General features: G+C 53.2%; 2 protein-coding genes across 4 annotated transcripts in view; one reads left to right on the top strand and one right to left on the bottom strand.

The window, feature by feature from the left end:
* Positions 1–1,155: 1,155 nt before the first annotated feature.
* Positions 1,156–14,427, bottom strand: DUSP13B (dual specificity phosphatase 13B). Of its 3 annotated transcripts, XM_059662290.1 has the most exons (7): positions 14,288–14,427; positions 12,395–12,602; positions 9,965–10,168; positions 9,009–9,103; positions 5,240–5,413; positions 3,303–3,523; positions 1,159–2,597 (listed from the first exon to the last, which is right to left on the bottom strand). In XM_059662290.1, exons 2-7 carry the CDS (start codon positions 12,479–12,481, stop codon positions 2,395–2,397), a joined length of 984 nt encoding a protein of 327 aa, XP_059518273.1. In that variant the 5' UTR covers positions 12,482–12,602; positions 14,288–14,427; the 3' UTR covers positions 1,159–2,394. The 3 variants fall into 3 exon arrangements, with proteins under 3 accessions (XP_059518275.1, XP_059518274.1, XP_059518273.1); XM_059662291.1 differs by lacking the exon at positions 9,965–10,168 and having other exon boundaries at positions 1,158–2,597; XM_059662292.1 differs by lacking the exons at positions 9,965–10,168; positions 12,395–12,602; positions 14,288–14,427 and having other exon boundaries at positions 1,156–2,597; positions 9,005–9,103.
* Positions 14,428–18,708: 4,281 nt separating this feature from the next.
* Positions 18,709–22,879, top strand: part of SAMD8 (sterile alpha motif domain containing 8) — a 63,533-nt gene continuing 59,362 nt past the window's right edge. Inside the window, exon 1 of the mRNA XM_059662289.1 lies at positions 18,709–18,927. Within this exon, the coding sequence (XP_059518272.1) occupies positions 18,754–18,927 (174 nt within the window). The 5' untranslated portion in view covers positions 18,709–18,753. The remainder of the gene's footprint in view (positions 18,928–22,879) is intronic.

The following is a 22,879-nucleotide window of genomic DNA, read 5'->3' as shown; positions in this document are numbered from 1 at the left end:
ACCAGATGGCAGAGAAGGGGGCAAGCCCCTGAAGCCTCCAGAGAGCCTTGGTGAGGAGGAGGGAGAGGGAGTCAGAGGTGGCCCAAGGGGACAAGGTGAACTGGGAAGGGAGTGTCAGGGTAGCCAGATGATGAGATGCAGCAGGTGGAGCTGGGAGGAGAGCAGGTTCCCTCTGGAGGAAGGCCCAGTCCAGAGCAGCTGGGATCCGCTCCTCCTGGTGGCTCTTCAGAGAATGCCGAGTGGCAGTGGCGCCATCCTGTGGCTGCTGGTCCACGGAAACACAGCTGTACCTAAGGCAGGGCTATAGCCAGAGAGGGGGAGCCCTGGGGAGGGGCACCCAGCCCAGGGAAAGCCTGGTCAGAGACCGCAGCTGGAAGAGGAGGATAAGGCACAGGCGATTATAACCCAGAGCGACAGGAGATATCAGAGGTGGAAGGACATGGTGGTGGCCCACGAGCAGCACTTCTCTCAGGTCGGGGGGGTCTCGGAGAGCTTCCCAGGAGAGATGTCTAAGCTGAAGCCTCGAGGAGACCGCAGTGGAGAGTGGGGAGAGTGGTGCCTTCAGGGATGCAACTGGGAGCGGGTGCAAGTTAGCAGAGGTCCGAGAGTGTGGTGCATTCTGGGAACTGCAAGTAGGGTTACTGTTTCTTAATTACATGGTATGTATGAGAACAGAATTGAAGGAGATATGGCTGGAGGTCTGAGAACTTCTCAGATAATGAAGCATCTTTATACTTCGCCAAGGTCTTTGTCCTTCGGGGGCTGTAAGCAGAGGGGTGACGTGGTCAGATTTTTATGTTGGTCAGATGTTGGCATGCCACATGGAGACTGGGGGGACCAGGCTGGAGGCAGAGGTTGTTGTAAGAATCCAGGTGAGAGGTGAGCTTGGCCTGAACTAGAGTAGCCACAACAAACATGAAGTTAAGTGAGCAGATCCAAATTGTATCTGGGAGGAGGAATCGATAGGCTGATGGATGAGAGGCAGGAGTCCAGGTGACACCCATCACTGACTTGAGTAACAATGGCTGTCAGACCAAGAGGAGAAGTGGTCTGGGTGGAGGGGTGATGGAAAGTTCAGCTGAGTTTGAAGTTCAAGGGCAGTATCCACATGGAGGTGGCCAGTGGGATACAGAGGCTCTGAGCTCAGAAGAGAGAACTGGGCTGGCCACAGGGAGCTGGGAGTCATCAGCCCAGAGGTGTGAACTGAGGCTGTGGGAGCAAGAGGACCTGCCCCCCCCCCCGTCCCCCAAGGAGGGCAAGGACACCGAGGGGGAGATAAGGCAGAGGACAGAACCCTAAGAAACTGTGGCCTTTATGAGTCAGCTGGAGAAGGCAAGGGCTAAGTAGGAGCAACCAGAGAGGAAGGAGGAAACACAGCCCAATTATAATCCTCATAATACCTTGTACCACCTACAGGTGAGGAAACTGCAGGCTTTCGTATTGTTTTATTAGGGCACAAGTACAGAGAAACTCATGCTAAATGTCTTGCTCTGTCATATAACCACCCTTCGCCTAGGATTTTTGGGGTATCTCCTCCTCAACCCCTGTCCTCCTGTTTAATGCCTCAGTTTTCCAGGTGTTGTGATTTTGAAAATAGAGTATAAATGAAAAGATTGACAGGATTCAAGAGGTGCTATTTGCACACAGTGAGTCGTGGAGGGGGTATTTTGTTTTTATTTTTTTTATTTAGAGAGGGAGGAAGAGAGAGAAACATCAAGCAAGAGAGACACATTGTTCAGCTGCCCCCACCCATGCACCTGACTGGTGATCGAACCCATGACCTTCCAGTGCACAGGACGACGCGCCAACCAACTGAGCCACACTGGCCAGGGCCTCATAGTGAAGACAGTGATGCCTCGAACTTTGGTCTTTACTCAGACAACCTCGCTCTTGGTGATGGTAGGAGGAGGACAAGATGAAGGAAGGCCAGCTAATTCTCAGCACCTGTGCTCCACTCCTTCCTCTTGCACCCGAGGTCGGCATCACTAACTGATCCTCACCTGGCTTCCTTCATGAAGCCTTGACAGGGACTCAGACCCCGTCACTAGGCTGCCAGCACACTGAGTCAGAGCCGGCAAGCCTTCTGGAATAGCGTGGCCATCCCTGGAGTGAGCCACCGCCCCACAAACCACCAGAAGGTCTCTTTATTATGATGAACCTTTTATTATAGAGAGAGACTGAACTCTTTTGCATAAAGAATCTCTGGATTGGGTCAGGGGAATCCACCTGCTAAAAGGGCACCAACCAGCTCTCCCCGCCTCTGCCTCCGCTAAGCCCCACTTGCTATGTTCATCTCAAGGTCACTGGAAACAGCAGAGGCTGCTGTCCCCAGGGCCAGGCTGGTGGGTGGGGCCACGCTAACCAGAGGGTCAGGGCTCCTGGCTGTCCACCAGGTCAGAGTCGCCCCGTCTCCCGCCCCAGTCGGTTGTCCAGAACCTGGAGCTGCCGGAGGAAGCCCGAGTTGGGGCAGATATCACGGTGGGTCTGCACCGTCTGGATGGCCTGCACCAGTGTCATGTTCTCGTAGATCATGAGGAAGGCCAGGACGACAGTGGCGGAGCGGCTCACCCCCATGGCGCAGTGTACCAGCACGCGGCCTGCAGGGAGACCCGACCCAGTGTCAGTTACCTGCCCTCGTACTACCCACCATTTGGGATTCAGAAGTCCTTCTGGCCCTCCCTCAGCCCACCTGTCACAGCGTCCTAGAATACTGACACGGTGTCCGGTGTCAGGTGGGGCAAATGAGGCCCAGAGAGGGAAAGGAACCGGCTCAAGGTCACACAGTAAGATAGCGGAGGAGCTAAGGTTAGCAGCTGGGATTCCCTTCTGGTTCAAGGTGCTTCCTCTGGCCTCCTTGAAACCCTGGGGAGTTGGTGGGGAGTGCGAGAGGAGGGTACTGTGGGAGTCCCCTGGATTTGTGTCTCTCTTTCCCCCCAGTTCTGCCCTCCTCCCCCCCCCCCCCCCCCCGTCCCTGCAGTCCTATGCCCAGGCTTCACCTTAGAAGCATCTGCTCAAGAGCCTTTGCTAGGTCCTGTGCCTGCTAGCCACACCTGCTCTCTCACGGAGGGATATCGTTATACTGATGACCACACCGGACCTTAGTTCTGTCTGTGATTGTTGGGGCCAGGGAGTCTCTGAGGGCACGCTCACTAAATGGTAGTAGCTATTTGCACCATGGGTGGGAGGGTGCTGGAGAGGTTTGGGGCTCAGGACACACTCCCTATCAGTGCCGCTGGAAAATGGACAGTCCCGGCTCTCACCCACCCCACCTCCTCCCCACCTCCTCCTTCCCCGGAGCCCACCTTGGGGAACACTGAGGGCGGTTCGGATGTATCGGGCAACAGGCAGGAAGTGGACACTGAGGTCAAAGAAGGGGTTGTCATCAGCCTCGATGCCATAGTACTCCAAGGGCATTCCGTGATAGAACTTGGCACCTGTGTCCACTTGAAACTTGCCCGCGGCAACATTCACAACATGAGTGATGCCCAGCTGGGCCAGCTTGCTCTTGTCCCGGGCTGCGTACCTGGAGGGAGGGCACAGGGGAGGCTGGGAATTGGGAGGTGGGGGCAGGTCTCCCTTGGGGGGGTCAGTTCTGGCTGGACTGGAACTCACCCCTTCCCTCCTCTGTCACTGCCATCAAGGGGAGAGGCGGGAACAGCAAACTGGTCCCAGGTGAAGGGTCTCCTCTAGTTAGAGTTCAAGACTCCCTTCACTCGACCAACTTTTCTGGAGAGCATTTTGGCCACAGGCATCAAAAGCCTTTGCCCAGCCGATGTGGCTCAGTGGTTGGGCGTTGACCTATGAACCAGGAGGTCACGGTTCAATTCCTGGTCAGAGCACATGTCTGGGTTGTAGGCTCGATCCCCAGTGTGGGGTGTGCAAGAGGCAGGCAGTCAATAATTCTCTCTCATCATTGATATTTCTATCTCTCCCTCTCCCTCTCCCTCTCCCTTCTTTTTTGAAATCAATAAAAAATGTTTTTTTAAAAAATGTTCACATACTTTGTCCAGCAAGTCTCCTTCTAGGGACTTAAAGAAAGAAACTGGGGGGAAATCACGAAATATCCTCTAATAGGTGGCTGAGTATGTAAGGTAAATGACATACTATGCAACCACTGAAATAGAGTAGATACAGGTGAACAAGGAAGGGTGTTCATTAACCAATGCCACCCCAATAAATGTAATTAAAAAAAGAAAAATGCTCATGCTATACTGAGAACCTATGGAAAATGCACAATACAAAGCAGAACGTTGTTTAAGAAGGTTTTAAAAATATGTAGTATGATTCCATTAAAAAAAAAGCTTTTGATATAAAGCAGGTTACAAAACAGGATTATAAAGTGATACCATTTGCTGTAAAACTAAAAAAGAAATGTGAAAAAGCCATGTGTGTGTGTGTGTGTGTGTGTGTGTGTGTGTGTATGCACTTTTTAAAGTCAACAAGGATTTTATTACTGGTTATCTGTAGGGAGGATAGCATATTTGCCATATTGTTAACAAGAACCCTATTCTCTAATATTAAGGAAATTTTCTAAAATCCACATATATTGGTCCATATGTTTAAATTTTAAGGAAAAAAAAAATGAGAAACAATGACTGAGTTCTACTCTCTCTATGTACCCTATGTAACGGGTGTGTGTTACCAGGACACGTGTACCAGAATGTTTCTAGGATCACTGTTCATAGTAGCCAACAAGTGGGAACAACTCAAGTGTTTGTATACAATAAAATGGATAAAATATGTGGTATTTGTACAATCAAATATTTTTACAGCAATAAAAAAAAATGAACTGTAACCACACATAATAACATGGGTGAATCTTACAATTTTGCACAAATTGTCTCACGCACAAAACACACACAATATGATTCCATTCATCTAACTTTAAAAGATAGGCTAAACTAATTATATAGTTAGGTATATGAACGGTAAAAGTATAAGTAAAAGCAAGGAAATAATTATTTCAACTCTTAGTGATTGTCCACAGGGAAACAGTTACAGCAAGAAGGGTTCAGAAGGTATTTCTGAGGCAAAACTAATGCCTATTTCTTGACCTGGCTGGTGAAACTGTTCATATGCACTCTATGCACTTTTCTTATGCGTGTTCTACTTCCACAATTAAAAAAGTAATTTCTATCAAAGGGAAGAAACATGTGGAAAGAGATGAAGGGAGGCCCCTGGAGGGCTCTGGGAGAGGCTCCCCTTCTGCTCCCCACTCTCCCACGTGGGTCGGACTTACGCATCTCCCAGGAAGAGGTTGGGCCAGACCTCGTCGATGTGGCTCAGCCCGGTGGCCCGACGGACCCACAGCAAGCGCTGCAGTGAGGACAGCGTGGGCGGCTGGTAGGGCGACGCGGAGACTGTCCCGTGGATCTTGGGTCTCCGGAGGTCCTGCTTCTGCAGGGAGTCCATCCTGGAACAGGGTGGACACCGCGGTGGCTAGAGGCATGCTCCCAGAAGGTGGGTCCGGCTGGCCCGGAGGCCCAGGTGGTACTGGGATGGTGCGGGAAGGGCTTCAGCTAGTTCGCGTGAGGTTACTAACCAACTCCGCTGGGCTGAGGCTGAGACTGTTTCCCCAGGGACGAGGGAATCAACCTCTTGCTACCCTCTCTCCCACCCTCTCCAGAGGCCCTTGAGGCCAGAAACTTTGGCCAAGGGGTCCTTGGGGCTCCCCGTTTGTGGTGATGAGCCAATGCAGATCCGACCCCTTAAGCCGCTGGTCACTTGGGACTTTGTAGGGATGGAGGCCTCGGATGGCTGTGGCCCCCTCAGCCTGGGCAGCTCATCTCAGCCCCCTCCTCTGCTACCTCCAGGGCTGCTCTCCATGTTCAGGTGCTTGGAGAGCAGAGTTCATCTCTGGAGTGAGGGGCCTGGGCTATGAAGGACACCTGTTGCATTTCCATACGGAATGAGCTAATGCCTCTCAGGGGCCTGGGACCTCACTGTGGTAGGTCCCTATTTTACTTGGGAGAAAGAGGAAGGTCAGAGAGAAAAATTGTAAGTGCCACCCACAGCCATAGGGCTGATGTGTAGCGAGGCTGTGGTTTCAATCCAGTTCTCTGACCCCGCAGTTCAGTCCCCAAGTCTTCCAGTTACTACCTCTGGGGACTCCAGAGAGTGGTCAACAGCCCATTCAACTCTACAGGGAGCCCGGTGCTGCGGGTACGCCGGTGCCTGTAAGTCCTGGGACTTGCCTCCTTACCCCGATGACTCGGGCCAGCGCTGCGGGTCAGGCCTCACCCAGTTGGGGTGAGTTGTCTCAGGAATCAGCTGGCCGAGGGGGTCCGGGCCCCTGCTGGGCTGAGTGGTCAGTGGCACCAGAACATGGGTCTGGTGTCGTCCTGGGAAGGAGTGCCTCTCTTGGCTAACTGCCCCTGGCCCTCTCAACCAGTAACTAGGGAAGGTACAAACCGGAAAAAACATCTTTTCTCTTTGGCAGGCGGTGCTAGGACCAGAGAGAGAAATAGGCACCCAGGAGGCCACTGGCTTGGCCAAGCTCACCCAGCGGGCAGCCGGTGGGCAGGGCGGAAGGGAAGACCCAGCTTTCCCCTTCATCCCCCACTGTGACCTCTCAGGGCAGGCTGAGTGGCCTGCCACCTACCTAGGGCATGGTCTAGGGCCGGGAGTGGGGGAGTGAGGGCAAGGACAGAGCTAAGCACATGAGCGGAATGGGGCTGGGGCAGGTTCCGCCCAGAACACAAATGCTGTGAAGCGGCTAGAATTCCAGGCCCTCCTCTTGGAGCCCACAGCGGGGTGGGGGTGGGGGTGGGGGGGTGGGGGGGTCTGAGAGCAGACCTAGGCCCCTGTAGCAGGGAGCACAGTCCCTCCAAACCCCAGGCCTTCTCCATGCTGGGCATCTCTTTCAGTCTTGTCCACATTTCTCTTCCCATGTTAAGTACCCTGGTGTTGCCTGACTGAGGGAGGGGTCTGTAGGGGTCTGACCTGAGAATGAGAGGAGTGGCTGGGTGCGCAGCAACCACGGGGTAGAGAGTGGGGTAGTGTGTTAGGATGGGGTAAGCCCCCGGGCTCCAGAATCATCCAGAAGCCACACTGGTCTGGAGCTGCCAGCTGGTGCTTGAGCCCCAGGCAAGGCAGATGGGGCTTGGGGAAGTCAGGCAGGCGCGGGCTCAGGCCTCTGAGCTTGGCGTGGGGTAAGGCTGCCCCCCAGTGGCCAGTGGGTGCCTCGCAGCCCAGCTGTGTCTGGGAGTGGGCAGCCCGGCTTCGGTTGAGGGAGCTGGACCCTGCTCCTCCAGAGGCTCCTGGGCAGAGGAGGAGACAGCAGAGGGATCAAGGATCTGGGGTCCTCAGGCACAGCCCCGCCGCAGCCTCCTAGGGCACCTAGGCCCAGGTCTCAAGAATGGCACCTTTCCCTTGGACTAAGGGGTACTCCTCGTCAGACGCCAGCGAGGGCCTCCCTCCTGATGCTCATGGATGGATCCCCCACCTGTCTGCCCATCCCACTTTGCCAGCGCAGGCAGGCCCAGCCCCTGTGGGAAGGGCCTTCCATGTGTTACCTCGCAGCAGCCCCACTGAGGACACTGGCTCAGAGACGTGCACACAGATGCAAGCACCAGGCCTAGGAACACTGCCCACGTCTGCCCTCCTCCAGGCTGGGGACAAACCCACTGGCAGCTCACCGTGGGCAGCCCCTTGCCCAGTGACACATTCTTCATGCTCCAGGCACAACCACAGACAGGGACTTGGTGGCTGCAGCAGCTCCCCCGGTTTCTGCCACCCACAGACCTGGACTGCCAGGGACCTTGCCTAACACTTCCTCCCAATCTCCTCGGCCACCTGAGGGTGACGCAGGGCCCAGCTCCATCAGGGACAGGGCCGGCTGGGCTGCTCTCCCCATGCACTCCGGGCCTCCTTCCTGCATCTCCCCCTAAGCTACCAGATGCCTCTGCAGGCACCAGCTCTGCCTGCTGTGTGTCACTGCTGATTACAAGTTCACACACTGTTTTCTGCCTTTGCCTCTCTCCTCCTCGCTATGTTGCTTTCCCGTGCCTCTGTCTCCCACCCTCCCCAGGAGCTGGGCTGCTCCACAGCCTCCCAGCAGCCCTGCCTGCTGGTGGCCTCAGGCCAGGCCCGGCTGTCTCAGGGCAGCAGCTGTTTGCCACCCACCTCCTCGCACAGCCCCAGGAGCTATCCCCCCTGCTCTCCCCTGCTGCTCACTCTCTCTGCCCTCCTTCCCCCACAGGCAGACCAGGTGAGACTGCGGCCTCAGGACAGGTGGGGCGGGAGATCTCTGAGGAGGCTGGCGAAGGAAGCCTGAGAGAGGTGTTCGTGGGCTGCCAGTGGTGAGCGGCCGGGGGGGGGGGGGGGGTTGTCCCCAGCCTGCAGGCCTTGGAGGAGGGCAGACCTAGGCCTGGTGCTGGCATCTGTGTGCACGCCTCTGAGCCAGTGTCCTCAGTGGGCTGCTGTGAGGACCCCACGGGGTAATGAATGGAAGGCAGGTCCCACAGGCTCTGCCCAATAAACGGGACATCTTACTGTTGTTATCACCACTATTATTACCGTTACCTATTCAAGCCGGAGCCACATCCCGGCTAGAGGGCGACTTTCCCACGGGTCAGTGCGGCGTGGTCTTTATCTCTGTGTTCCCTGATGTCTCTTTCTCTGTCGCGATGATTACTGTTACATTCACCTCTCACTAAGGATGCACTAGGTACCAGCCAGAGCTCAGTGTGTACAGGTTCTCATTGAACCCTCACAGTACCCTGGGAGGCAGGTAATATCACGATCCCCATTTTACAGGGAAGGAAGCCAAGACTCAGAGAGATTAAGCCATTTACCCAAGGTCACACAGCCAACAGCATGGGAGCCAGGATTCAAGCGCAGGGCTTTCTGACTCTGCGAGGCTTTGTCTGTGCCTTTATTTGACCCGTCCATCCCCCAATCTAACCCAGTCCCCCTCACCCCCGCCGCAATGCACGCAGGCCCAGGTGCCCTGGCCCTCACTACCCAGCAAGCTCTGTGCAGCCCCTGAAGGAGGGGCACTCACCCACCTGCGGGGGGATCTGGCCCGGGCTCTGGTCTTGTCTGACAGGCACGTTGTGCTGCTGACTTCCAGCCGCTTGTCTCTGCGCACTTGCTGCTGTTTCTATTTTTGATTTGAGTTTAATTATAAAGCATGATGTGCTGCTCCCCTCTCCGGCCTCTCCTGCCACTCCCCACTCCCCCACTGGCCCCACTGCACGGTCAGTGCCACACCCGCCAGGCAGCCGGCAGGGGGATGCCTGCGGCATGCGTGGATGTGTATGTTGGTTGTGGGCAGGGAGAAGGAAGATCAAATAAGCCATTTTAAAAGCTTCAAGGGGAGTGTGGAAGTTGAAGCTGGAAGGATCCTCTATGGAGGAGGATGGGGAAGAGAGCAGCCAAAATCACACACAAACCAGCGGGATCGCCAACATCAGGACCCAGGCCCAGGGCTTTTAGTTGGGGGCTAAGGATTACATTAAGATCTAGAAGACGCGGGCTGAGGGAAGTATGGGAAGACAGACAGACAAAGGGGTCAGTGGGGTTCAGAGCAGGTCTTCTGACGCCCTGGCGGGCTGTCAGAAGCTCTGTCCAGAAGCCCCTCTGCCCTCTGCCAAGTTCCTCCTTCCCCCAGAGGCATTCTGACCCAGGTCCCACTTCCGTGTGGCCAGGGAAATGGTCCTTAAGGCTCCTCCTAAGGTTAACTGTGATCAGCTTGAGACCTTGGATTCAGGCCTATTAAGAACCCTCCCTGCTCTCTAGAGACCCTCCTCATATACCCAAACCTCAGGGCTCTTCCCACTCATTCTCAGGTACTGTAAGCACACACCTGTGTACCCCGCAGCCACACCTGCAGGGTCTCTGAAGTCTGGGCTCCAGGGAATAAGGCCCAGCCCCTGCTGGGGCTCCCTGAGCCCAGGGAGAGCTGGTGGATCTCCTCAGATCTCGTCCCGTCCTCCCCCCACCCCCCCGGGCCCATTCCCACCTGTGGGGGCTGAAGACAGTGGCTGAGAGAAAGCGCAGGCAGCCTGAGGAAGCGGAAGGAGTAGCAGGCTGTAGGCCGGACCCCACACTGGGCTCTGATCATCTTCTGGGTGTCCACCTGGGCCAGAGCCGCCAGCAGCGCCAGCAGGGCCAGTGCCAGGGTGGCAAAGTGGCAGAGCCCCGGGGCAGGGAGCAAGGACCAGCTCTGGGGGAGAAGGAGCTCCATGTTACAGGCAGGTAAGCCAAGGCCCGATTGGCTGGGGCCACATCCCTGTGTCGGGATAGGAGCTGCCACCCAAACCTGCTTCTGCTTTGGACCCCCTGGGTAAGGTCAAGAGGGCACCGGTGCTGGGAGAGATGAGGAGGCAGGTTTGGGGCCCAGGGCTCACAGCCCCTCATTTTGCAGAGTGCCCAGCCCCAGGGCTGCGGGGCAGGGCTTCATGGGCTGCACAACGTACAACACCCAGGGGCTCCAGTTGCACAGACTACTTGGGGGATGCACCCCCAGGAACTGTGCAATGCTGTGGCTCAGGTGACTCCCCCAAAGCCAGCTGCCTGATGGGAAAATGCTGAGATTTTGGGTCAGGGTATTTGAGAGCCTCGGGCCTAGGAAGTGGGGTGACTGGGCATGATCAGAGACCTGCTGCTCTGCCAGGCTCCTGAAGCCTGTTTAGAGGAAAGAGCAGGGCGGGAGCATGCTTTCCGGCCCTCCTCTTGGCTCCCCGTGCCCGCAGAGCTCACCACAACAGCTTCCCACTCAGCTTAGCCACCCCCCCCTCCCAGGCCCAACTCCAGCTATAACCCTCATTTCCTCCCATTACACTCACCCCCTAATTCCAAACCTAGCCCTCCATCCTGCCCTAATCCCCATCCCCAAGATGCTCACCCTCCTGACAGCATGTGTGAAGGGGTCAAATTGCTAATGTGCCCCTCCCCACACTTGGTTGAGCTGGCTATGCATTCAAAGACCAAGACAGCTCTTCTGAGTGGCGGCCGGGGAAGGATTGAGGCTGTGCTCTTGGCAGGAGGAGAAAGCTGTTGCTCTTCCAACTATCAGGAGAGCCTAGGCCAGCCACCCACCCCCACCGGCAGCGCCTGTGAGCCAGTGGGTGGTGCGGCACAGCCAAAGTCAAGGTTGAGGAGAGCTGAGGGAAGGAGCTGGCTAGCAGGAGCTAGAGGCAGGCTCAGGGAGTGGACAGCAGCTCTGGAGGCCTAACCCCCCAGCTGTTGGTACCCACGGGAGATGTGATGTGGCGAAGGCGGGCTGCTGGGACCGGCTGGGGACAAGACCCAGCCTGGGCGTGGTGGGAGAAGGGCAGTGGGGAAGAGCTGCTTCCTCTGCAGCTCCCTCACAACCCTGGTAGCACCCAGGAAGAGACATCCTGGCCTCCTCCCAGTGAGCTGGAGGAAAACCCAGGGCTGATGCCAGAGAAATGGAGGCAGCGTGTTGCTGGGGTAGCCCGACTCTGTCCACTAGGCAGCTGGGGACGCGGGCCTCCAGCAGGAGGGGAGGGGCCTGAGGAGGGAGGTGGTAGGGATCGGTTCCCCTTGTGCCATTGCTCCAAATGCGCTGAACACAGAACAGGAGGCAGGTGCATGGAAGCAGGAAGGAGTCTGAATAGACTTCAGGAAGACCTTTATGTCCTACAGGAGTCCCAGAGCCAGAGAGGAGGGAGGTTAGGGAGAGTCCTTCTACTGATCTGAGATCAGATTGGGGGGGCGGGGCAGGTAGGGCACGGGGTGCTGGGTCGGAGGAGAGGATGGATTGGCATGATGACAGGAGAACTTCACATCAGCAGGGCTGGTGGCAGCACCTGTTCTTCCCCACGTGGGGACGGTGAGTCCGGGCTGATGTGAGAGTTCGCTAAATTTAAGCAATAGCTGCAGCCGCACTTTCCCCCAGACCTGAAGCTGTGGGAAGATTCAGACAGACCATGGTTCCAGGACTGGCTGGCTGCTGCCTTGTGCGGTGGGGGGTGGGGGGGTAAGAGAGCCCCCACAGGCCTTTGACCAAGGAGACATCGCAGGTCAGCATCAAGACCAGGTAGGAAGGCCTCACCTCTTCCATTTTAAGCTTTCCAACCCTTTCTTTCCTAGTCTTTCCATCCTCTCTGGGGTCTGAAGAACCTGGGTGGGCTGGGAGAGAGAGGCTTATCTTGGCTGGGCCCTGATAAGGCCTTGGGTTGGTGAGGGGAGCCCAGCAGGTTGGAGAGTGGGCCAAGCCCCCTTCCACCCTCAGTTCCAGCCAGTCAGCCCTAACAACTACTCTCACTGTCCCCTCCCCTGTCCCCCACCCACCCTCCCCTGACCTTTCACTTCCAGCCCTCATTGGCCTCCCCCTTCCTGTTCCCTGCCCAGCTCTCAACAGGCCTCTCACTTCTAACTGCACCCAGCCCTGCCCCCTTGTCCCCTCCCCCTGCCCAGCCCTCACCTGGCCCCTCAGCTCCGGCCTGCACCCCGCAGCTTCTGGTCCAGCTGGCAGAGCTGGTGGAGGAAGCCGCGGTTCGGGAAGACCCATCGGTGCTGCCTCACGGTGATCACTGCCTGGCGCAGGGACATCTGCTGGCGCAGCATGAGGTAGGCCAGGACCAGGGTGGCGGAGCGGCTCACGCCTACCACGCAGTGCACCAGGACCTTGGCTGAGGGAGACATCCTGGTGAAAGAAGACCCTTTCCCACCAGCAGGCCCACCCAGGGGCTGGGGTGGGGGCCCAAGTTCCTCTCCACGCCCTGCCTTGGGTGTACTCTGTGACAAGCCCCGGCCAAGTCATTCAACATTTAGGGACCTCAGTGTCTTGATCTGTCAGATGCATAGACCAGCTCCTACTTAGCCTCATGGAACTTGTCATTATGGTTGGTGGGACGACGGTCAAAGTGGACCCCTTGGGCTGGGGCCCAAAGTCTGATAAGTCATGGCTCATAAGACCCTCCATGAACTGGCCCCCCTGATCCTGCAGCCTCATCTCAGGCTGTCCCACCCCAACCTTCAGCTCTAGCCGTGCCGCGTAACTTCCAGCTCCTTGAAGCTGTCATGGTCTCTGGCCTCCAGCCTTAGCACATGCTTTTCCAACTCCTTGTAACCCTTTCCCCCTGCTCTCGGACTGACTAACATCTACTACTCATCTGTCAGGGTTCAGCTTCTTTGCATAGGCGTTCCTGACCACTCATGGGGTCGCCTGAATCATGGAGCAGCTCATCCTTTTTGCACGTGGCCCAGTGACTACTGCTGCAGGGGGGAGTCACCCTGCCTCCCTGCTCCTCTGCGCTGAGCACCCCTGCCCTGTGCTCCCTCAGCTCTTCACATTTCCCCACTCCGTGCGTAGCACTCGTACCACTTTACACGGTGACTGCCTTCCCTCCAAACATAATGACAAGGTCCATGAGGGCGGGCACCCTGCCTTGTCTAAGTGTGAATTCCCAGCATCTAGCTCAGTGCCTGGCACAGAGGAGATAGTAAATAGCTGGCAAGTGGATGGATGAAGAACAAATGAATGTCAAAGTGTTTTGAATATTAAGAAGTGCTGTGAGGCATAGTCTTATCTCTCCCATTGCGCAGTTGAGAAACTGAAGTCCAGAGAGGGATGCTGGCTCGCCCAGGTTCCAGTGGCAAAGGCCAGAGTGCTCACCCAGGATAAACACAGGATAGGGGCCCAGCTTTCCCCGGGGCCCCTGCTGTCCCCTGGGTGCTAGAAGTTTTGTTTTGGGGTGTTTTTTTCCATTTGAAAGTACTTTGTGGCATAAACCAGACATCTAGGTACCGAACGGCAATTTCTGAAGGCTGCGTGCTACAGAGAAAGCATTGCTTTTGCTGTTCGGGAGGCCTGGCTTGCAGGGCTGCTCCTAACCATGGCACTGTCTTGTATTCTAGGCCTCAGTTTCTCCATGTGTGAAGCTACGCAGTTGGATAAATCACTGGAGTACTGAGCAGACATTTTTTTTTTTTTAAAAAAAAGCTGATGGCTTTTTAAAAACTAGGGGTGGTTGGGGTCCTCCCCTGAGGCCTCCGGGAGGACCCAGTGCGGCTCTCTCTGTGGCGAGCGCAGCGCCTCCTCTTCCCTTTCCTCCGGGTGCCTTTTCCTTGCTCCCTCCTTTTCCTGGGCTCCCAGGGCCCTTCTCTGGCCTCTGTGGCTTGTTTCCTGAGCCCATTTCTTCCATAGCTCATTTCTACCTCTGTGACTTTCTAGATAAACCTTCTCTTACAGTTTAGAAAAAAAAAATTGTTTTAAATAAAAACGAGGGATGGGAGGGCACTGATGTTTGAAGGGAAACTGGACATCCCCCCAGGACTGGACAGGATGGATCTGAGATCAGACCCCAAGTCCTACCCCCAGGTGTGCTGAGGCCGCGGTGAATGAAGTCAGCTGCAGAGGAGAAGTAGGCACTGATGTCGAAATCGGGGAGGTCGTGGGCTGGCACCCCCAGATAGCTCACGCTGCTGCCGTAGAAGTCAGGGCCGCCCTGACAGTAGAGGCCTCCATGGGCGGCGTTCAGCACGTGGGTGATGCCCAGCTTCCAGAGCTCGAAGCGGTTATTGGCTGTGGCCCTGGGGAGCGGAGGAAGGGGGCTGGAGGCTAGCTGAGCCATGGGGTCCAGGAGGGAGCCCCCTACGTCAGGCCCCCTACTTCAGAGGGATGGAGCCATTAGCGTCCAAAGGAAGGCGGAAGGAACCCAGCAAGCTAGGGCTGGATCCACAGCTCCCAGGGCCGCCCTCAGAGCTGACAGTGGGAGAGCTGGTGGGAGAGGAAGTTATCTGTAGCCTCACTTTGCTTCCTGAGGCTATGCGCCCCTGCTGGCTGGGACAGAAAGGAGAGGATTGCCTCACCCCTGGGACCTAGCTGCCCCGCCCTTCCTTCCTGCCCCATGCCTTCCCACGCGCTTCCGGCCTCTGCTGGCCACTACCTCATACCTGCTTCTACTCTGCAAATGTTTAGAGGTGACAACTTTCCTGATTCACCTTTAGTCAGGCTTCCTCGCCCACTGTGACCCAGGAGAGAGGCTGGGACCAGGAAGGGAAGCTCTCTGTCCAATCCATTCCATACCCCACATCACCCTTCCCCAGGCCTCTGCCCCCGAAACTCCCCCATTTTCCTGGATATGTCAGCGGACTCCAGGAATTTCTGGGAGCTCCCCTCTTTCCGGCAGGCAAAGTCCCCACTCCCCCTGGTGGCCGCATCTGATCACTGCACTGTCCCCAGCACACAGGACTTCTGGAGAAAGTCCCCGGGGCCTAGAATGCTCGGTGTAGAACTAAGTCTCTGTGTTCCCATCCCGCTCCTATCTCTGGTAAAGAGCCCAGGAACTGTCTGTTCTTGTTCCCACCCCTACACCCCTCAGGCCAGCTACTACTCACGCATCTCCTATGTAAAGGTTGGGCCAAACTTCATCCGCCCGGTTGCAAGAAGAAATTTTCCCCGCCTGCAGGAGCTCTTCCAGTTCCACAATGCTGGGGCTAGGTGTGGCTCCCGTATCTCCCCACAGCTCTGGGAGCGGGGCCTCAGCCATGGGCCAGCCCACCCACTCCCCTGTCTCTGCAGTCACTCCTCTCTGCCTCTCCAGGGTCATTTCTCCGGCCGGAGATTGGCAGGGACAGGTGGGACAGAAAGAAGTGACTCAGCAAGTCACCGGGGCCTCCAGAGGGAACAGGACATTTTCTTCCCCAAGTCACCCCCGCCAACCCCCAACTCCATTGACCACATGGAATCAGACATACCTCTGCAAACACTTTATCTCTGCACCTTCGTTTCTTCATCCGCAAAGTAAGAATAATTGCACCTACCTCAAAGAATTGTGACGATTTGCCCTAGCTGCTTTGGCTCAGAGGATAGAGTGTTGGCCTGCGAACTGAAGGGTCCCGGGTTCAATTCTGGTCAAGGGCACAAGGGCATGTACCTTGGTTGCAGGCTCCTCCCCAGACTGGGCCCTGGTCAGGGCTCCTGCAGGAGGCAACCAATCGATCTGTTTCTCTCACATCGATGTTTCTGTCTGTCTTTCCTTCTCTCTTCCACTCTCTCTCTCAAGAGCAATAAAAAACATCCTCAGATAAGGAATTTAAAAAAAAAAAAAAAGAGAGCCCTAACTGGTTTGGCTCAGTGGATAGAGCGTCAGCCTGTGGACTGAAGAGTCCCAGGTTCAATTCCGGTCAAGGGCATGTACCTTGGTTGCGGGCACATCCCCAGTAGGGAGTGTGCAAGAGGCAGCTGAATTGATGCTTCTCTCTCATCAAGGTTCTAACTCTCTATCCCTCTCCCTTCCCCTCTGTAAAAACTCAATAAAATATATATATTTTTAAAAAGAATTGTGAAGATTTAATGAAACAAAGGATGTTCTGTTTCTAACACATAACAGATGCTTAAGAAACATTTTTGGACAGGTTAAGAAGCCCGAAAAGGCTACTCCATCCTGAGGACTGAGTTAAAGTAGAGACCCAGGGTGGAGAGGAGATGGTTGACTGTAAGGATCAACGAGAGGAAAAGCTCTGTAGTCTGGGTCAGAACTGTATGGCTGCTGGATGAGTCTCCAGAGTCTAGGACTCAGAAGACGTTTCCTGAATTGCTGAGTCAGAGCACAATGGAGAGTCAGCATGGAAGACCTCATCTGAAGGGTACCCACAGGGTTCACCAGTGAAGGTTTGAACAGTGGTTTTGTCATGCAGATGGCTGATTTCTCAAAAGAGAAGGCTGAAACGGGCCATGTCTGTCAAAGGGGAAGAAAGAAGGGACTTGAATGTTGCCCTAGAGCAGTGATGGTGAGCCTTTTGAGCTCGGCGTGTCAGCATTTTGAAAAACCCTAACTTAACTCTGGTGCCGTGTCACATATAGGAATTTTTTGATATTTGCAACCATAGTAAAACAAAGACTTATATTTTTGATATTTATTTTATATATTGAAATGCCATTTAACAAAGAAAAATCAACCAAAAAATGAGTTCACATGTCACCTCTGACATGAGTGTCATAGGTTCGCCATCACTGCCCTAGAGCCTAAGGGCCTGTCATCAGAAACAATTTTTTTTTAGATAGTTCTTTTTTTTTTTAAATATGTTTTATTGATTTTCTACAGAGAGGAAGGGAGAGGGATAGAGAGTTAGAAACATTGATGAGAGAGAAACATCGATCAGCTGCCTCCTGCACGCCCCCCACTGGGGATGTGCCTGCAACCAAGGTACATGCCCTTGACCGGAATAGAACCTGGGACCCTTGAGTCCGCAGGCCGACGCTCTATCCACTGAGCCAAACCGGTTCTGGCCAGAAACGTTTTTTGAGTTGGGAGGGAGAGTCCTCTAATTATAAGGGCTTTTGTCTCCACCACAGAAACTGAGAAAGGTCTGTATCTGTCCTTCTGCCAGAGCTAGTTATTGGCAAAAGAGATGAGATGTCTTGCTGGCTCTTAGATGACTTCATGAAGGTCCTGACGGGGCAGGGGAAGCACCAGCTGCAGTAGGAAGCCTCCCTGCTGTCCTGGCCTTGAGGCCAGCTTGAGGGTAACGTCCACACCAGGACATCCCACGTAGGCATGTCCACCCCAGAACCTGTCCCCACCCCCATCAGAGCACTGAAGTCCGTCTTGCACTGGTTGGGAAAGTAAGGCCAAGGAGGGGCTGGAGCCCAGGTCACAGATGGTTTTGGATTTGGTTGATGCCAGTGCTAAGCAGGGCTGAAGCCGGGGGCTGCCGAGGACAGGGATCTGGAGCAGCCCCGGGAGAGGGTTGAGGAGCCGGGGGAGTTCCCACGGGGCAGGGTAGTATAGTGGAGAAGAGCATGGGGTCTGAAGTTAGACAGATTTGAATAGGAATACTGGCTTTGGCACATATTAACTGCAATAATTCAGACAAGTTTCTTGGCCGTGTAGAGTTGGCACAAGGATTAAGTGAGATATTTATATGGCATTTGGCATCCCTGTCAGAGAGTAAAGGGGCAATAAATGGTAACAAGGATCATCATGAGTTGGCTCTTGGAGAGGAGCTGGCTCCCTCTAGAGCAGTGGTTCTCAACCTTCCTATTGCCACGACCCTTTAATACAGTTCCTCATGTTGTGGTGATCCCCAACCATAAAATTATTTTCGTTGCTACTTCATAACTGTAATTTTGCTCCTGTTATGAATCGTAATGTAAATGTCTGATATGCAGGATATATTTTCATTGTTACAAATTGAACATAATTAAAGCATAGTGATTAGTCACAAAAACAATATGTAGCCCTAACCGGTTTGGCTCATTGGATAGAGCGTCAGCCTGCAGACTCAAGGGTCCCGGGTTCGATTCTGGCCAAGGGCATGTACCTTGGTTGCAGGCACATCCCCAGTAGGGAGTGTGCAGGAGGCAGCTGATCCATGTTTCTCTCTCATCCATGTTTCTAACTCTCTACCCCTCCCCCTTCCTCTCTGTGAAAAATTAATAAAATATATTTTTAAAAATATGTAATTATATATGTGTTTTCCGATGGTCTTGGGCGACCCCCAAAGGGGTCATGACCCACAGGTTGAGAACCGCTGGTCTAGAGGAATGAGGGTAATTTCCCCTCGTCCTCAAACCCCATTTACCACCTGTCGGCCCCTCTCCATCTTCACCAGCCTGATCTCCTTTGGCCTTATCTTCTCGCTTTGGGCCTGACGCATGCGCTCCTGGGTTTTCTTGCGAGGCTCTCGCTCGCATCTTGAGCCCCGCGCCTCTTCCGGTTTTGGCCCCGCCCCCACCATAGGCTCCGCCTCCCGTCAGCGGGGCCCCGCCTCCTGAAGCAGTTCCGGTTTGGTTTAAGAGCAGTTGCCCGAGCCGCGGAGACCTGGGCAGGAGCAATGCCTGCGCGCAGCCGCCACCGCTCTCGCCTCCACTCCGGGTCCCCTCCCCGGGCTCCGCCCCCGGCGCTCGGGGCGCTCCACTCCGGCGAGGCTCGGAGGGCCCCGGACTCCGACGGCGGCTCGGACGCCGACTCGGAGGTGGGTCCGGGCAGCCCGACTCGGACCACAGAGGTGAGCGGCGGCTGAGGCTGCAGCGAGGGGAGTTTGGGGGCACCTGCGGCCAGGGGCGATCGGGGTGTCGGGGCTGAAGCCGGGGGGTGCCGAGGACAGGGATCCGAGGGGCCCCGGGAGACGGTTGAGGAGCCCGGAGAGTGGCTCTAGAATGGAACCTGAGGGAAATGGAGGTGGTGAGCCGAGGGCCCGAGGGGGATGACGATGGCCGGCGCGGAGGGACAAGTAGAGGCTGAGGGGCGAGAGGGAGCGGGACGCGGAGGGAGAGGCAGCTTGAAAGGCAAGGGCTCGAGGGTTTGAAGGCGGGTGGTGCGAGGTGATGGCAGGGCCCCGCGGGCTTGGGGCCGGAGGAGAGATGCTCTGGGATTTGGCCGCGAGGGCTCGGGCTCGGGCTCGGAGGAGCGGGACCTGGGCCGAGCGAGGACCGCGTGGCCGGACCGACGGAGCCGGCGGGGACGGCGAGACAGCTGGCCGAAGTGGGGTGCTGGTGATGAGGGGGAGCGCGCCGGTTCCACTGGAAGGGGAGCGGTCTCTGGGTGGGAAGTCATCTGGCCCAAAGGGCCCGAAAAAGAGCAATGGACTTAGGGAAGGAAAGGAGCCCCGGGGGCGTGATTGAGGGCTTCGGCGTGCTCGCGAGTGGCGTCCGCAGCGTCGACGGCGACCAGGGCGGTGGACTTGGCCGCGGGGCTGTGCGGACAGTGGGTCCTTTTGAAACCTGGGGCGGGAGGGGCGGCGTTCAACACGGATTTGCCGAAAGGACGGGGGGAAACAGCGAAAAGGAAGTGATGTTGGGAAACTACGAGTATAGTGAAAGGAGTGATTCTGAACATAGATACCCATTTGGATTTCTTCTAACAGTACGCTTCTTTTTTTTTTTTCTTTGTACTTCTTTTTAAAATTTAAGTTTATATTAAATACGAGAGACGTTTGGATCTTAAAAAGACTTAATGCGTTGCTTTGAAATGAAAACATTAGACTGGAAACAAAAACTGGGACCCTGAGGTTGTACAGATAGTCAGTACTGAGCGGGTCGATCCCACTTTGACAGCTGGAGTTGGCACATGTGTATGCCACAGGGTAAAAAGATGGGCAGTGCGGGTGTCTGGGTTAAAAGGGTACATAAAACTGTGTGACATCGCTGCAGTCCAGGAGCCCACCGGATCTTCCCCTTACCCATAACTCGAGGATTCGAGCTTTCTTTTGAAAATTGGAGGGGTACGTTTGATTGAGTTGCAGTTCCACTATTAATGCAATTTTGAGATATTGTATGAATAATATTTTTAATATAGTGATCTAGAAAAATATTAGAGGATGCTTGAGGTGGCAGTTAACAGAACGGGTATAGGTGGGTACAGATAGGTGTTTTTTATAGAAGAAATGGTACCAAAATCATAATTGTGCCAGAAAAATAATGATCATAATATTTACATTTACTTTAGTATAAATAAATTAATTTCCTTTTGTAATTGTTAAGTTATAACATGACTTTATGAAATCTTTGACTTTAGCAAAGTCTCACATGTTTTACAACTTCTTATCTGATTATAAGTTTTGCAAAGTTGTTGTCAAAGCAAACTTTTCATCAGGTATTTCTACTCTAAATGCTTATCAACTGTATATTCTTCAAATTTACTTGTTGCAACAAGCTTTTAAGTTAGTTTATGTGTATATGTCATTTCTTCAAATGCTCAGTGGACTAGCTAGTAATTATTTCCTCAAAGGAGAGATGAATTCTTAGCTTTGCTTTTATTTTTTATCTTTAATATATTTTTATTGATTTCAGAAAGGGAGAGGAAGAGAGAGATGGAAACATCAATGATGAGAGAAAATCATTGATCAGCTGCCTCCTGCACACCCCCTACTGGAGGTCAAGCCAGCAACCCAGGCACATGCCCTTGACAGGAATTGAACCCAGGACCCTTTAGTCCACAAGCCAACACTCTCCACTGAGCCAAACCAGTTAGCTTTGCTTTTAGCTGTTGTCAAAAGATTAACTCCCTTTTCTTTAACTGTTCTATAGAGTTGAAGGAGTTTACATAGTATTTCTCTTGTTTATGTTTCAGCTTGTCCTCACCAGACTGAGGTCCTATAGAGACCTTGACTTCAAACTTAACTCTGAATAGGTCTTGGCATATAAAAATTTAGGTAACATCTTAATGTTACCTCAAAATTAAAGAAAGAAATTGGGGAGTTGTACAATTAATATATCAGCATACCTAATAGTTATTTTTGTTACCCTTTGATAGTTCTCACAATCACTTAGCAGTTTCTCTAAGGCAAGAAAATGTATATTACTCCAGAGGAAGCCATCATGACTGTGATGGTAGAACATGCAGACATATTTAGAAAAATCAGTTTTGATTTCAGTAGCACTCATTCTATTCTGCAAAGATTAGAATGACTTATGCATGGAACATTCCTGTTTTCATTCTTTATATGGTGGTATATTGTTAGTGAAGGTTGAAATCATCTTTTAAATTTAAAACTTCTGTGACTTTGAATCTTTTTGTCCATCAAACTGATTTATATGAGATATGAATACAAATCTGTATACTGCTAAATTACTGACGAAGCTCTTTTTAAAGATTGTGTTATTGGTGGGAAAATACAATATGATCTGCGTGTAATTCTTTTAATGGATTTAGGTTACAGGGAAGGACTATACTATCCTGCCCAGCTTAACTGTTTTAATTTTTGCAGATTGGGGAAACTTAATTTTTTTTCACTTTTCTCTCATGTGTTTGTATTTGCTTACAAATAAGGTATGCTTACTTATATAATGCTGTATCTTTGTATTTTTAAAAATCATATATGGGTGTTTATTCCAATAATGCTGGCAGTATCTTTGTTTTTTTTTTTTAAATTTTTGCTTGCATGTGGTTTTGAAAACTTTTGAAATCTAGTTTTGTTTGTTTTTTTCTCTAAGGGTATGATGTAACACATTGAGGGATAATATTTGGGCAAAAACAGAAAGAACCTCTTGACTAAAGGTAATCATGACAGTCATTCTTACTTTAGGTCTTGTGGTTCTCTTGGCTTTGAGAAATCAAGAAGTTAATTAAAAGTAAGAGAGCATGGGCCAGGCACACTTAGAGAACAATTCAGTGTTTACATGCTGCCTCTGGTTAATTTGCCATCTAAATATGTGGCTATGGATTTATGACAGACCTGTGGTGTGAATATTCCTGCACTCCCTCCTTCCGTACACACAGCACCATCACTGGATCTTAAGCTAAGCCTGGACTTCATGTTTCCATATTGAAATATTGTTACTTCATCACACATTGAGCCCTCCTAGTAATCACTTCAGTACAGAATGTAACATAAAGTGAGTCTATCCTGGCTCTTGCATAGGATGGCAGAAACTAGGAAAACTTGGTTATAATAGCTTCATTACAGTGTGTGTGTGTGTATCTCTAAGTGACCGTCTGACCGTTCAACCAGTAGCTATGACACCACTGACCACCAGGGGGCAGATGCTCAATGCACACGCATGGAAACATGGAACAGACTGATGAATCTCAGAGGGAAGGGGGGAGGAGGAAGAAGGGGTGTGGGAAGAGATTAACCAAAGATCTTATATGCATATACTAGAGGCCCGATGCATGGATTCGTGCACCGGTGGGGTCCCTCGGCCTGGCCTGTGGGGATCAGGCTGAAACCAGCAGTCCAACATACGCTGAGGGGTCCCAGATTGCGAGAGGACTTAGGCAGGCCGAGAGACCCCACTGGTGCACGAATCCATGCACTGGGCCTCTAGTTTAATTACAAAATAGTATTTTATGATATGTATCTCAAAAAGGTGTTGTGGAGCCAGTGACCTATGTTTGCATTTGTCTTAAGCTTTTATTGTGGGTTTTTGTTAAGCTTTTGAATTATGGCAAAGGACAAGAGAGGTGGTAATATGTCTATTATCTATTATCTTGACCCTTTTTCTGTTCTCTTAAAATTC

Source organism: Myotis daubentonii, chromosome 13, assembly GCF_963259705.1.
Source record: "Myotis daubentonii chromosome 13, mMyoDau2.1, whole genome shotgun sequence".
Classification (NCBI taxonomy): Eukaryota; Metazoa; Chordata; class Mammalia; order Chiroptera; family Vespertilionidae; genus Myotis; species Myotis daubentonii.
The sequence above is the reverse complement of the archived record's forward strand: the minus strand, read 5'-3'. Positions and strand labels throughout refer to the sequence as shown.